Below are 16,152 nucleotides of genomic sequence, written 5' to 3'. Positions count from 1 at the left end.
CTGCTTTGCTGGTGCCCTAAACACATGCTTAGTCTGCCTACTGGGTAATCCAGCCCTGTACCCAGTATTTCTCTCCACGAAGGTACTTATGCACTGACTTCAAATCACTGCTCAGTCTTCTTTTTTGATACACTAAACAGATAAGCTCTTTAAATCTCTCACTGTAAGGCATTTTCTCCATCCCTCACATCGTTTTGTGGCTCTTTGCTGCACCCTCTCAAATCTTTCAACGTGCTTTTTAAAATGTGTAGAATTGGTCTCCTCCATCACCTTCATACTCTTCTACAGCATTGCTGATGTTGAGTTGCTTGGCCGCTATGATCCATAATTCCTTTCTAGAATCACTGCTTTGTAGGATACAGTCCTCCATTCTTTAATGTGTCCTGGCTTCCTTGTTCCTAGATGTATAACTTTGCATTTGGCTGTCTTAAAACACATGTTGTTTGAATGGGCCCAGTTTACCAAGCATTTCAGATCTCTGCATCACTGTTCTGTCCTCATCAATATTTTCCACTCCGCCAATCTTTGCGTCACCTGCAAATTTTATAAGCAGCATTTTATATTTAATTCTGGATCACTGATGAAAATGTTGAATAGTCTGAGGCTTAATACCAGTCCTTGCAGAACTCCATATCCCTCACTGGATGATGGTTCACCGCTGAGAACTACTTTTTGACATCTGTCAGTTAGACAGCCCTTAATCCATTTAACAGGTATTTATTGATTTGTATAGTGCTAATTTTTTTAATTAGAATGTTGTGCACTACTAAATAAAATGCCTTACAAAAGTCTGTTCTGTCTATGCAGTTACTTTTATCAACCAAACTTGTAATCTCATCAAAGAATGAAATCAGGGTGCTTGACAAGACCTATTTTCCATAAAAACATGTTGACTGATGTGCTGGTTCAGAGGTGAGCTGCACCGGTGATCTTCCCATAGGTGCTCTTTCCACGTGACAGGCCTCTACCTGCCCTTCTCCCAGAGTGGAGCTCTGAGGCTCACCCCACTATAGACTTGATCACCAAGCTTCAAAACTGTAGTCCCTTCGTCCTGGCATGGGTACAGGCTGAGCAATGCCATAGAATGTCTTGCAGTCCCTCACATGGGCACACACCCTCAGTGGACAGATACATCTCTTTCCAGGTGGAACTCCATGGTTCTACCACTCTTAGCCTGGATCTCGGAGTGGCAGATCCCATTTCCAGTCATCTTAACTTGGAAGGCCCAACTGTAATTGGTACCTGCAAGACCCTTCCCTCTGGGAGCCTGTGACCAGTGGCTGATTAACGTGATTCAAAACAGCTCCTTCCAATAAACTTATTGTCTATGTGCCCAAAGGTATATGGCAAGCAGGGAAAAGAGTTAGGACCATAAAAGGGCTGTAAATCTTTAGCCAAGATGCAGACCCTATCAATTCCCCCATAACTTAGGCAAGCCTAGCTGGCTCAGACACATCCTACAAGTTGTGATCGGAGTCCCAGAGGAGCTGCATTGAGGTCACTCAATTAGGGTGAACTGCAAAGAATGAGGCAGACAATCCCCAAAGGATTGGGGATGGATATTGGATGAATATTCCAATACTTAGATTAACCAAGCCAGCACAAAACAGTTTCTGTAATACCTCACCGGTTACCCAGAAGCCAACAACACAGTTCCCTTAAAGTAACCCAGCCTCAGGCCTCCATCCAGACACCAAACTCAAATATGATGAGGATTACTGAAAATCTTATTCATCATATAAGAAAATTCTACTAATCCCAAAGTATTGGACATAATACCTGCCAGGTTAATGAGTATTCCAGATTTTACCCAAATACATGCTTACAGCCAATTCTTATTAACTAAACTAAAATGTATTAAAAAAGAAAAGAGAGAGAGAGTATTGGTTAAAAGATCACAATATGTACAGACATGAGTACAGTTCTTGAGATTAGATTCATAGTAGAGATGGTGAGCTTTGTAGTTGCAAAGGGTTCTTTCAGAATTAGTCCATAAATTATACTCCAATGTCCATATTCAAGGTGATCCAGTCAGGACTGGAGATCTCAGCCTTATAACTTAAGCTTCCCCAGCATGAAGCATTAAGCAGATCTGAGATAAAAAGGATCACGACCCAAGGGGTTTTTATACAGTTCCAGACCTCCTCTTGACAGGTCAGAATCCTTAGGTGAACAATAGGTAATCATGGAGACTTTGAAGTAGACCTGTTTCCTAAGCATCACCGGTAATTAGCGACATGGATTAACATAAGGCAATTGCCTGTTTTTCCACCATTCACAGGCTCTACATTTCAAAGAGAGATGGATACAGTGATATTACTATGTGTACAGTTCATGTAAATGTTAATATTACTTTTTGATCTCTGAATCAATAGCTATAGTGACAGACAGTAACTGTCTGTTTACTTGGCTAATATCTAACAAGATATAAGTTAACACATACAGTTAGTATCACCTCTAATTCTCTAACAATACAGGTTTGCATTTCAAAGTTCTAGCCTATCTAGCATGCAGTGACCCTAATTACCATTCACATACTTTTCTAACATGTCTCTAAAGGTTGACTCTGGGTCATTTAGCCTGCAAGCTGCTTAACCTTTTCTATTGACACCTTCTTGGCACACTTTGTATAAGTTTCATTGCAGTTATATAACAGTGGTAGCAACAATGATTTGCACGGTCATATTTTAATCAGATAATGTTACAAATGTTCTCCACCTTAGACTGACAACCTGATGCCATCTCTGCATCTGTCTGAGATGCCCCCTTCCTCTCCAGGCAAGGATTTCCATGGCTTAATGTCCTTTTAGATGTTAGGCTCCAGACTCAGAAAAAGAAGCTCAATAGCCTGGCTGGAGGAATGCAGATAGGCCTTTCCCAACTAATAGCCCAGCCATTGTTCTCTTTGAGGTACGTTCCCTGGAGCCTATATTATCTCCGGTCATTTTAATCAATTTTCTATATGTCATACCTTCTAATTTATTCCGATTGCTATCTACCTCCTCTTTTTTCCATTTGTTTTATATTGCCTTTTTATTTCTTATTGCTGCCTTCAATTTGCCACTGTACCAGGATGGGTTTTTAGCCAAAGATGTCCTCTCTGGACTGTGGCCATCTAATAAACTTTTCTTCAAGAACTCCCAATTTTCTTTCACATTTTTCATTCACAATTTATTTCCTCCCAAACAGTTTCACTCATCTCCACAGCATTGGGAAAGTAACACCAGCTATATATATTACTGGTGGAGGACTGTCCTCTATGCAACTTTGGTTAAATCCCTTAACTTCTTTTTGTCTCAGTTTCCCTGTATTTAATTAGGGATGAAAATGTCCTACTTCATAAGGGTGGCTTGAACCTAAATTCATTAATATGTTAAGTATTTGCACATCTGCAGTGTCTTCCATTCTAGGATGTCAAAATGTTACTAATAAAGTAATGTTTTGGTAGTATTAATTTGAACTGCTGCATATGATCAAGTAGTATTTATTGATAGCAAAGTTTTCTGCAAATGAATTCAGTAATGGTTTCTGATAGCATGTGAGTTGCTAGATTAAGGAGAACTTTTTTTTTCAATTTCCTCCTCCTAAAACCTGCTTTGACATCAGCTACTGTCCTGATCAGTCTGAGTTTTGTGACCTTACCATAGCTCACAGTCAAACACTGTGTATTCATGATTAAACAAATCTTGATTATTTGAAAGGTGAATCTATACCCTGCACTTTGAGTTCAATGTTTGCATTTTCTAAGTAGAAGACTCATGTGCTGAGACACATACTGTTTATAAAGCTGATTAAATTTATAGGGGAGAGACTTCCCCTGAGAAGGTATAAACTAGGCAGTATGCCAATTCAGTGACTGCTCTTTAGCCTTCTTCTCAATTGTCCAAATCAGTTTTATGTCCCCTTTCACATTCACAGTATGGTGTGTCACACATTTTGATCTGACGGTCAGTCTGTGTTCAGAAATAATATAATTCAAAAATATGATTGAAAGTAGTTTCAGGGCTTTGGAAAGCTTTAACTATAACTTTAAAAGTATGTGTATGGGATGAGGGAAGCTATCTTGTTTAAAAATACTGGGTCAAATTATCTTTTCAGTCATGTGGGTGCAACCATGCTGTTTCAACTGTGCATGTGTAGGTGGAATTTGGCCTGATGTGACTGAAGAGGCTTCACGAGTCACCAGTAGTGATTTAAATCTTATTAGTGAGGGCACTGCAGTGATACTGGGGTTGACAGAACGTTCAGTCTGAGGAAGGCTGATCGGGTTTTGAAAGCAGGACAGGAGCATCACTACACAGCAGCATCCACTACTGCATGGAGATTCTTCAGTTGTTAGCCTCTTTCATTGAAACAAATGTAGATGCCTGCCTTGGAAACAGACCATCAAAGCAAGGAGCTAGCTGTCTTGTTCTCCACTCATCTCTTTATGGCCTCTCTTGGCCTTAGCCAAGACACAACACAATTTTTATCAATCAAGTCAGTCAACCAGTATCCCAGGGTGAGCTGTCTAGGACTGTGACCAGTTCATCAGCAGTAAAGAAGCTACCCCAGGATTAATTCAAGAAGGGGCCTTAAGAGCACACTGCTTAAAGAGGACAGAATAAAAGTTCCAATGATAAATAGTTCTCTTAGAAATAAAGAATAAAATTCTTGGGCTCGTGTAGTTCAATGCAAAGCGAGGAGAGAACATGTACAGGAAAAAAAAGGAGGAAGGGGAGAAAGGAATGGGAGAAGGAAAGAGGGAGTCAATTCAGTGGGTTAAGAAAATAAACAAACACTGGAGAACTGAAGAGAAGAAAAACAGGTGAGAGGTGAAGACAGCTGTAGAGAAAATCCAACCTGCCGGAAACTGTCTCATCAGTCACAGGTAGAACATTCAGCTTGCAAGTTTGACTGTCTGCATGACAGGAAGTGCCAAATGTAGCAGGGAAGCCCAAATCAGTTGACATAGGGTAGGAACGCTTACAATGATTGAAATAAGGTAGGTGTCCTTCTGTAATACTTTGTTTTAGTACATCCAGAGCAGAGGAATGGCTGAACAAATTCAAGAACATTTCCTCTTAGGAGGTTGGGAGTTTCCTTTGTGGTTCCCAAACTACCTATTTTATTCCTCCCTCTAAAGCCCTGTCACTTTCACATTGCTTACCTCGGAGAAGAGATGAGAATGAGGCCCTGCTGAGATCCTGAACGCAGCTACAAATGCTGGCAAAGGGACATTGATTGTAGTGTAACATAAGGCCTACAAACACAGACTGACTGACCTCCACAGGAGCACCGGGCTTCCTTCAGAGCACTCCACCACGTCCCTGGTTGCTTGGGATGTACAGGACTCACACTCGGCAGATACCTCAGGGTATGTCTACACTACGAAATTAGGTCGAATTTATAGAAGTCGGTTTTTTTGAAATCGGTTTTATATATTCGAGTGTGTGTGTCCCCACAGAAAATGCTCTAAGTGCATTAAGTGCATTAACTCGGCGGAGCGCTTCCACAGTACCGAGGCAAGCGTCGACTTCCGGAGCGTTGCACTGTGGGTAGCTATCCCACAGTTCCCGCAGTCTCCGCTGCCCATTGGAATTCTGGGTTGATATCCCAATGCCTGATGGGGCTAAAACATTGTCGCGGGTGGTTCTGGGTACATATCGTCAGGACCCCGTTCCCACCCTCCCTCCCCCCGTGAAAGCAAGGGCAGACAATCATTTCGCGCCTTTTTTGTCTGCTGCCAGCCAAAGATGTAAAGGATAGATGGAGTGGGTCAGAACAAGAAATAGACCAGATTTGTTTTGTACTCATTTTCCTCCTCCCCTGTCTAGATCACACTGCAGTCAGTCACAGAGAAGGCGCAGCGAGGTTAATCTAGCCATGTATCAATCAGAGGCCAGGCTAACCTCCTTGTTCCAATAACAACGATAACTTAGGTGCACTATTTCTTATTGGAACCCTCCGTGCAGTCCTGCCTGAAATACTCCTTGATGTACAGGCACACCCTTTGTTGATTTTAGTTCCCTGAAGCCAACCCTGTAAGCCGTGTCGTCAGTCGCCCCTCCCTCCGTCAGAGCAACGGCAGACAATCGTTCCGCGCCTTTTTTCTGTGCGGACGCCATACCAAGGCAAGCATGGAGGCCGCTGAGCTCATTTTGGCAATTAGGAGCACATCAACCACCACACGCATTATCCAGCAGTATATGCAGCACCAGAACATGGCAACGCGATACTGGGCGAGGAGGCGACGTCAGCGCGGTCCCGTGAGTGATCAGGACATGGACACAGATTTCTCTGAAAGCATGGGCCCTGCCAATGCATGCATCATGGTGCTAATGGGGCAGGTTCATGCTGTGGAACGCCGATTCTGGGCTCGGGAAACAAGCACAGACTGGTGGGACCGCATAGTGTTGCAGGTCTGGGACGATTCCCAGTGGCTGCGAAACTTTCGCATGCGTAAGGGCACTTTCATGGAACTTTGTGACTTGCTTTCCCCTGCCCTGAAGCGCATGAATACCAGGATGAGAGCAGCCCTCACAGTTGAGAAGCGAGTGGCGATAGCCCTGTGGAAGCTTGCAACGCCAGACAGCTACCGGTCAGTTGGGAATCAATTTGGAGTGGGCAAATCTACTGTGGGGGCTGCTGTGATGCAAGTAGCTCACGCAATCAAAGATCTGCTGATATCAAGGGTAGTGACCCTGGGAAATGTGCAGGTCATAGTGGATGGCTTTGCTGCAATGGGATTCCCTAACTGTGGTGGGGCTATAGACGGAACCCATATCCCTATCTTGGCACCAGAGCACCAAGCCGGCGAGTACATAAACCGCAAGGGGTACTTTTCGATAGTGCTGCAAGCTCTGGTGGATCACAAGGGACGTTTCACCAACATCAACGTGGGATGGCCGGGAAAGGTGCATGACGCTCGCATCTTCAGGAACTCTGGTCTGTTTCAAAAGCTGCAGGAAGGGACTTTCTTCCCAGACCAGAAAATAACTGTTGGGGATGTTGAAATGCCTATATGTATCCTTGGGGACCCAGCCTACCCCTTAATGCCATGGCTCATGAAGCCGTACACAGGCAGCCTGGACAGTGGTCAGGAGCTGTTCAACTACAGGCTGAGCAAGTGCAGAATGGTGGTAGAATGCGCATTTGGACGTTTAAAGGCACGCTGGCGCAGTTTACTGACTCGCTTAGACCTCAGCGAAACCAATATTCCCACTGTTATTACTGCTTGCTGTGTGCTCCACAATATCTGTGAGAGTAAGGGGGAGACGTTTATGGTGGGGTGGGAGGTTGAGGCAAATCGCCTAGCTGCTGGTTACGCGCAGCCAGACACCAGGGCGGTTAGAAGAGCTCAGGAGGGCGCGGTACGCATCAGAGAAGCTTTGAAAACCAGTTTCATGACTGGCCAGGCTACAGTGTGAAAGTTCTGTTTGTTTCTCCTTGATGAAACCCCCCGCCCCTTGGTTCACTCTACTTCCCTGTAAGCTAACCACCCTCCCCTCCTCCCTTTAATCACCGCTTGCAGAGGCAATAAAGTCATTGCTGCTTCACAGTCATGCATTCGTTATTCATTCATCACACAAATAGGGAGATGACTGCCAAGGTATCCCAGGAGGGGTGGTGGAGGAGGGAAGGAAAATGCCACACAGCACTTTAAGCACAGCACTTTAAAAGTTTACAACTTTAAAATTTATTGAATGACAGCCTTCTTTTTTTTGGGGCAATCCTCTGTTGTGGAGTGGCTGGTTGGCTGGAGGCCCCCCCACCGCGTTCTTGGGCGTCTGGGTGTGGAGGCTATGGAACTTGGGGAGGAGGGCGGTTGGTTACAGAGGGGCAGCAGTGGCAGTCTGTGCTCCAGCTGCCTTTGCTGCAGCTCAACCATACACTGGAGCATTCTGGTTTGGTCCTGCAGCAGCCTCAGCATTGAATCCTGCCTCCTCTCATCACGCTGCCGCCACATTTGAGCTTCAGCCCTGTCTTCAGCCCGCCACTTACTCTCTTCAGCCCTCCACCTCTCCTCCCGGTCATTTTGTGCTTTCCTGCACTCTGACATTATTTGCCTCCACGCATTTGTCTGTGCTCTGTCAGTGTGGGAGGACAGCATGAGCTCGGAGAACATTTCATCGCGAGTGCGTTTTTTTTTTCTTTCTAAGCTTCACTAGCCTCTGGGAAGGAGAAGATCCTGTGATCATTGAAACACATGCAGCTGGTGGAGAAAAAAAAAGGGACAGCGGTATTTAAAAAGACACATTTTATAAAACAGTCGCTACACTCTTTCAGGGTAAACCTTGCTGTTAACATTACATACATAGCACATGTGCTTTCGTTACAAGGTCGCATTTTGCCTCCTCCCACCGCGTGACTACCCCCTCAACCTTCCCCCCTCCCTGTGGCTAACAGCGGGGAACATTTCTGTTCAGCCACAGGCAAACAGCCCAGCAGGAATGGGCTATACTGAGTGTCCCTGAAGAAAAGCACCCTATTTCAACCAGGTGACCATGAATTATATCTCACTCTCCTGAGGATAACACAGAGAGAGAAAGAACGGATTTTGGTTGAATGCCAGCAAACATACACTGCAATGCTTTGTTCTACAGTGATTCCCGAGTATGTGTTACTGGCCTGGAGTGATAAAGTGTCCTACCATGAAGGACGAAATAAGGCTGCCCTCCCCAGAAACCTTTTGCAAAGGCTTTAGAACTACATCTAGGAGAACCGCAAATGCCAGGGCAAAGTAATCCTTTCACATGCTTGCTTTTAAACCATGTATAGCATTTTAAAAGGTACACTCACCAGAGGTCCCTTCTCCGCCTGCTGGGTCCAGGAGGCAGCCTTGGGTGCGTTCGGGGGGTACTGGCTCCAGGTCTAGGGTGAGAAACAGTTCCTGGCTGTCGGGAAAACCGGTTTCTCCGCTTGCTTGCTGTGAGCTATCTACAACCTCCTCCTCCTCCTCCTCTTCTTCGTCCCCAAAACCTGCTTCCGTATTGCCTCCATCTCCATTGAAGGAGTCAAACAACACGGCTGGGGTAGTGGTGGCTGAACCCCCTAAAATGGCATGCAGCTCATCATAGAAGCGGCATGTTTGGGGCTCTGACCCAGAGCGGCTGTTCGCCTCTCTGGTTTTCTGGTAGGCTTGCCTCAGCTCCTTCAGTTTCACGCGGCACTGCTTCGGGTCCCTGTTATGGCCTCTGTCCTTCATGCCCTGGGAGATTTTCACAAAGATTTTGGCATTTCGAAAACTGGAACGGAGTTCTGATAGCACGGATTCCTCTCCCCAAACAGCGATCAGATCCCGTACCTCCCGTTCGGTCCATGCTGAAGCTCTTTTGCGATTCTGGGACTCCATCATGGTCACCTCTGCTGATGAGCTCTGCATGGTCACCTGCAGCTTGCCATGCTGGCCAAACAGGAAATGAGATTCAAAAGTTCGCGGTTCTTTTCCTGTCTACCTGGCCAGTGCATCTGAGTTGAGAGGGCTGTCCAGAGCGGTCAAAATGGAGCACTCTGGGATAGCTCCCGGAGGCCAATACCATCGAATTGTGTCCACAGTACCCCAAATTCGAGCTGGGAACGTCGATTTAAGCGCTAATCCACTTGTCAGGGGTGGAGTAAGGAAATCGATTTTAAGAGCCCTTTAAGTCGAAATAAAGGGCTTCACTGTGTGGACGGGTGCAGGTTTAAATCGATTTAACGTTGCTAAATTCGACCTAAAGTCCTAGTGTAGACCAGGGCTCAGACATCAGGCCATGATCAAGGAGATGCTGTTAGGTCTTTTGTACTGTAGCATCAGAGGTATCCAAATAAAGGAGATGAATCATAGAATCATAGAATCATAGAATATCAGGGTTGGAAGGGACCTCAGAAGGTCATCTAGTCCAACCCCCTGCTCAAAGCAGGACCAATTCCCAGTTAAATCATCCCAGCCAGGGCTTTGTCAAGCCTGACCTTAAAAACCTCTAAGGAAGGAGATTCTACCACCTCCCTAGGTAATGCATTCCAGTGTTTCACCACCCTCTTAGTGAAAAAGTTTTTCCTAATATCCAATCTAAACCTCCCCCACTGCAACTTGAGACCATTACTCCTCGTTCTGTCATCTGCTACCATTGAGAACAGTCTAGAGCCATCCTCTTTGGAACCCCCTTTCAGGTAGTTGAAAGCAGCTATCAAATCCCTCCTCATTCTTCTCTTCTGCAGGCTAAACAATCCCAGCTCCCTCAGCCTCTCCTCATAAGTCATGTGTTCCAGTCCCCTAATCATTTTTGTTGCCCTTCGCTGGACTCTCTCCAATTTATCCACATCCTTCTTGAAGTGTGGGGCCCAAAACTGGACACAGTACTCCAGATGAGGCCTCACCAATGTCGAATAGAGGGGAACGATCACGTCCCTCGATCTGCTCGCTATGCCCCTACTTATACATCCCAAAATGCCATTGGCCTTCTTGGCAACAAGGGCACACTGCTGACTAATATCCAGCTTCTCGTCCACTGTCACCCCTAGGTCCTTTTCTGCAGAACTGCTGCCTAGCCATTCGGTCCCTAGTCTGTAGCGGTGCATTGGGTTCTTCTGTCCTAAGTGCAGGACCCTGCACTTATCCTTATTGAACCTCATCAGATTCCTTTTGGCCCAATCTTCCAATTGGTCTAGGTCCTTCTGTATCCTATCCCTCCCCTCCAGCGTATCTACCACTCCTCCCAGTTTAGTATCATCCGCAAATTTGCTGAGAGTGCAATCCACACCATCCTCCAGATCATTTATGAAGATATTGAATAAAATAAAATAAGATGGAACCACTTTGTCCTAAAAATCCAAACAATTCTTTAATGCAGCCAGAGCCCTCACACAACTTGTTTCCCCTGAAGCTGGTAATAGTGGCACCACTCCCAAAAAGAATATTCACTTGCTATTTCCCCAGGCCTCTCTAAAACCGCATGGAACTCAACTAATGGGGTAGAGAAACACAGCACTTATAGCATGAAAGAGTATAGTTATAGGGTGGCCAGATATTTTGAGAAAAGTAATGGTGTAGTTTGAAGTCAAACAGGGTGACCAGATGTCCTGATTTTATAGGGAAAGTCCTGATATTCGGGGCTTTTTTCTTACCTTGGCACCTATTACCCTCTACCCTGATCTCGATTTTTCACACTTGCTATCTGGTCACCCTTGTAAAACATCTTCAGGTCTTTGGAGAGAGCATTTCTGCACCATTTTCATACTCCAATAGGATCATGTACTCTGTATATTCTAGTGTTTGCTTCTTTTTATAGCAGGAGGCAAAAAATTGAAGGCACGGCAAGGCAAGTCCAACTGTGCTCAGATAGAATTGCTACTGGATAAATGAAACCACACATACTCGATAACATTGTGTGTGGAAAAATATTTTAACAGATAGTTGCAAATTAAAGATTTAAAAGGCATATGGTTTAGTGTTTCAGTGTTTTTAAAAATGCAATTAGAAACTGGATAACCTTAAATTATTTATGTAATTGTGGGATGAATATTGTTAGACCTAATGGATAAAAACAGATAGGACCTAGCAGCTGGTCAGTTTCCAGGCATAGTCTCTTGATAGATGCTTGAGAAGGAACAGCATGAATATAGCATAGAACACCCATATCCTAGTGACAGTGTGATTAAGGCTGTTGGTACTTGTTTTTAATTAATACATTGTTGTAAAATTGTTTTCCCTCCTGTAGCATCAACAATTAAAATTATAATGATTTCTAAACCAGCTAGCATTAGCGTGATCTGGCAACTAAATGACTGCCTTCTTCAAGAGAAACATTATAAAGCTACTAAGAAGTGACAGCAAGTCTTTGTAAGTGAGGGAAACCTAATAAAACCTGCCTTTTGAAATTCAATCCAAGACATTTTGCAGCACAGGGTGTATTGAAAGGAAACTGAAATGTCAGGTCAAACTAACACTGTAAGAACTATTGTTATTTTATAGGCTGATTCATATACATTTCCCTGGCTTTATTTGTATATTTTCCCTCAGGAGAGCTATTAATTTTCATTCCCTTCTGCTCTAAGTGGGCAGCTGTCCAATGACCTGAAAAACTGACATGTACTTTAGCTTCTGTGCTGGCAATGCTTACCCTTGTTTTTTGTGGTTGGGACTGATAGCGTGGTGACATGTTACTTTTCTCTTCTAATGTGTGTCAGACCTGGTCTCTGGTGAAGGTGAAGCCACTTTTTATCAGAGCCAGAGACCAGATGAGTCACTGAAGTGACTCACTTGAGCTCAGAAGGAAGATGCTGTTGCTCTTCAGGACTTATGATTGACTAAAGTGATCATGATGAAGTGCCTTAGGGCTGGTCATCCCACAAACTCTCAGGCATTGAAGTAAATCAGTGTCCTAAACCTGCTTTTAGTTGTTTTAGCGCAAACCTGTGTGTGGCCACATGTACTTCCGATTAAGTCAGTTTGGCTCAAACTGGTTTCTGCAAGATATGAATGTCCACATGCAGGCTTGGTTGGACTGAAATAGTTAAATTGTTTTGAATTCAGAGTTTGTGTTACTTTGGTGCAAGTTTGTGTGTAGATCCCCCCTTGGAAAGAAAGCTCAGGAGGAGTGAGATTCTTTCTGTCCCTTCCCTCCTATTTAAAAAAAAAAAATCCTGTGATCCCATCCCTTTGCACTAATCTGTGGCAGTGTCCCTAGCTGGCATGACGTATCCAGCTCCCACCCCCGTAGGAATATGTTAGGGCAGTAGGGATTCCGGCTGGAGCACTATTGCGCTTCAACTTCTAGAGGCCATAGCCAGAGTACCTATTCTAAAACATCCACCACACTATAAAGTACACCTGGCCTGCGACAGACCAAAAATTGGTTCTGTATCAGGCAGTGGCAACCCTCCTGTGCACCCCACTCTCACCCAGCTGCATCTGTAGACAATGAGGGTAGATGATTTAGCTGTAAAAGTAGAAAACCACTCATTTAGCATTTCCACAATATACTGTAAGGGAAAGGAAATCCACCAATGCATGTGGCTCGGTGCAACTTGGGCCTGTTCCCACTCCCTTTGAAGTAAATTTGAGTTTTGCCGTTAACTTAAATGGGGATAGGATCAGATAATGTGTCCTGTTTGCTTATACTTTTCTTGAATGTGTAGTTATGAGATCAATAAAATGCTATGTCTGATCATGGTTATTAACTTTAATTGATAGAGAATTGTGAATATAATTAGAAAATGATAAACTTATTTTTAAAAAATCATGAATTATGTGGATGCTGCAGATATTGTTCATCAGTAGGCACCAGAAGAGTTTTCCTAGAAGAATGCATAAATATTAAAAAGGCTCACTTTGCTTTTGTGAGCAATTGTAAGAGACCTTATGAGATGAAAATTCTTGTGTTCAGACTATCTTCTCCATTGTTAAAACTAAACATACCAAGGATAAGCCTTCTACAAATACCTAATATTTGTTTTCAGTAATGTATGATGATTCATTCAGTCATAATTTGTTTCCTTTCTTGAATTGTATTGAGATGTTTAAATATTAACCAAGTTAATTCACCCTCCCTCCCCACTGTTTTTTCCATTTGTTGCGACATGAACATCATTTTGAATGATAATACATTTTTTTATTTCTATATGCCAAAGATCTTTAGAAATAAACAGTTTTAGTCGCTGAGAAACAAATATACAACAGCCACTTGTTTGGACATTCTTTTATCTGAAACCTAACTGTCTGATTAGTCCTATTTAGAAAATTGTTGAGGCTGTGATATGATATATGAACACCTTTCTGCTGTTTAATAAATACTTCTGTGTCCTCCAGCGACACAGAATCAGTGTCTTATTGTCTAAGCTGTTATGGGTAGTACTGTCGCAGAGGCACGTTTGATTTGCTGTGCCTGATTTGGCTTTAATTTGTCAAAAGACATGAAGATCTTTTCCCATGCTAGGATTCACAGTAATAGCGGAAGCACAGAGCTCTCAGCTGAAATTCCATTCTGGAGTTGTTCACCTGAATAATAGGATGAGATGGGCATTAGAATCTTTAAGTGAGCACTTGTCATAAGAGATGTAACCAGCACATGCAACCATCGGTGGCAATGGCAACTGTGAAAATTGCTGTTCGCTGTTGGCAATGGAAAGTGCTTCCTTCTTAGGACTAAGAAGTGGACTGTATTGTAAAAGAACAGCTCAGACAGTAGAAATAGTTTGTTTCTGTCTTTACATCAACTCCCCATTTTATTTCTAAGGACTATAAACTTTATTTCTAAGGACTGCCTCTAGCAATGGGATGTTTAAGGGCACAAATGCACGTATAAGGGCAGAAAGCAGTCTTTAAGAGCTTGATCAATATTCCATGAAATCAGTGGAAAAGCTCCCCATGTAAAGGCATTGGATCATATCCAAAATTTGTTTTGGATTGTTGATTAACACTTATGGCATGGTTTTAGCCTATTTGGCATTATAAAAGAAACAAACCACATGGAAAGTCTATATTAAAGTAATTCTTATTGTACTGTGTGCAAAAATAAAGAAATAAAAAGGCTACTGCTGCATAGAAACGTAATTTTAAACAATATATTGATTTGAAAGTAGAGAAATTTAAGATGACATTTTAGGAGTTTCCATGTTTGTTCAGGTTTCAGGGTAGCAGCCGTGTTAGTCTGTATCCACAAAAAGAAAAGGAGGACTTGTGGCACCTTAGAGACTAACAAATTTATTTGAGCATGAGCTTTTGTGAGCTACAGCTCACTTCATCGGCTGCGTGCAATGGAAAATAAAGTGAGGAGATTTTATATACACAGAGAACATGAAACAATGGGTGTTACCATACAGACTGTAACAAGAGTGATCAGGTAAGATGAGCTATTACCAGCAGGAGAGCAGGGGAGGGAGGGATGGGGAAAGCTTTTGTAGTGATAATGAAGGTGGGGCATTACCAGCAATTGACAAGAATGTCTGAGGAAGGGGGCTGGGGAATAAACAAGGGGAAATAGTTTTACTTTGTGTAATGACACATCCACTCTCAGTCTTTATTCATGCCTAAGTTAATTGTATCCAATTTGCAAATTAATTCCAATTCAGCAGTCTCTTGTTGCAGTCTGTTTTTGAAGTCTTTTTGTTGAAGAATAGCCACTTTTAGGTCAGAAATCGAGGGACTTCAATATCTTCATAAATGATCTGGAGGATGGTGTGGATTGCACTCTCAGCAAATTTGCGGATGATACTAAACTGGGAGGAGTGGTAGATATGCTGGAGGGCAGGGATAGGATACAGAGGGACCTAGACAAATTGGAGGATTGGGCCAAAAGAAATCTGATGAGGTTCAATAAGGATAAGTGCAGGGTCCTGCACTTAGGACAGAAGAACCTAATGCACAGCTACAGACTAGGGACCGAATGGCTAGGCAGCAGTTCTGCGGAAAAGGACCTAGGGGTGACAGTGGACGAGAAGCTGGATATGAGTCAGCAGTGTGCCCTTGTTGCCAAGAAGGCCAATGGCATTTTGGGATGTATAAGTAGGGGCATAGCGAGCAGATCGAGAGACGTAATCGTCCCCCTCTATTCGACATTGGTGAGGCCTCATCTGGAGTACTGTGTCCAGTTTTGGGCCCCACACTACAGGAAGGATGTGAATAAATTGGAAAGAGTCCAGCGAAGGGCAACAAAAATGATTAGGGGTCTGGAACACCTGACTTATGAGGAGAGGCTGAGGGAACTGGGATTGTTTAGTCTGCGGAAGAGAAGAATGAGGAGGGATTTGATAGCTGCTTTCAACTACCTGAGAGGTAGTTCCAGAGAGGATGGTTCTAGACTATTCTCAGTGGTGGAAGAGGACAGGACAAGGAGTAATGGTCTCAAGTTGCAGTGGGGGAGGTTTAGATTGGATTTTAGGAAAAACTTTTTCACTAGGAGGGTGGTGAAACACTGGAATGCGTTGCCTAGAGAGGTGGTGGAATCTCCTTCCTTAGAAGTTTTTAAGGTCAGGCTTGACACAGCCCTGGCTGGGATGATTTAATTGGGGATGGGTCCTGCTTCGAGCAGGGGGTTGGACTAGATGACCTACTGAGGTCCCTTCCAACCCTGATATTCTATGATTCTATGACTAGAGAGATTGAAGTGTTCTCCGACTGGTTTATGAATGTTATAATTCTTGACGTCTGATTTGTGTCCATTTATTCTTTTACGTAGAGACTGTCCAGTT

At 43.6% G+C, this 16,152-nt stretch overlaps 2 protein-coding genes across 13 annotated transcripts in view; one reads left to right on the top strand and one right to left on the bottom strand.

Annotated features, from left to right (window-relative positions):
• Window positions 1–16,152, top strand: part of DMD (dystrophin) — a 1,937,833-nt gene that overhangs the window by 28,060 nt on the left and 1,893,621 nt on the right. The window lies entirely within an intron of this gene.
• LOC140905288 (myb/SANT-like DNA-binding domain-containing protein 7) lies at window positions 7,712–9,368 on the bottom strand. 2 transcript variants are annotated; one of them, XM_073328327.2, is made up of 3 exons: window positions 9,287–9,368; window positions 8,782–9,190; window positions 7,712–8,194 (listed from the first exon to the last, which is right to left on the bottom strand). In XM_073328327.2, exons 1-3 carry the CDS (start codon window positions 9,362–9,364, stop codon window positions 8,109–8,111), a joined length of 573 nt encoding a protein of 190 aa, XP_073184428.2. In that variant the 5' UTR covers window positions 9,365–9,368; the 3' UTR covers window positions 7,712–8,108. The 2 variants fall into 2 exon arrangements, with proteins under 2 accessions (XP_073184428.2, XP_073184419.2); XM_073328318.2 differs by having other exon boundaries at window positions 8,782–9,368.

This window comes from Lepidochelys kempii, chromosome 1 (assembly GCF_965140285.1).
Source record: "Lepidochelys kempii isolate rLepKem1 chromosome 1, rLepKem1.hap1, whole genome shotgun sequence".
Classification (NCBI taxonomy): Eukaryota; Metazoa; Chordata; order Testudines; family Cheloniidae; genus Lepidochelys; species Lepidochelys kempii.
This window is presented reverse-complemented; position numbering and strand designations above follow the sequence as displayed.

What these genes read in the sequence shown, in the direction of transcription:
- LOC140905288 (XM_073328318.2), bottom strand. Translation starts at nt 9,364, where the DNA reads ATGCAGAGCTCATCAGCAGAGGTGACCATGATGGAGTCCCAGAATCGC. An exon ending in AGGCGGAGAAGGGACCTCTG is followed by an intron (nt 8,195 to 8,781) that starts GTGAGTGTACCT and finishes TTTCTCCACCAG; the next exon opens with CTGCATGTGTTTCAATGATC.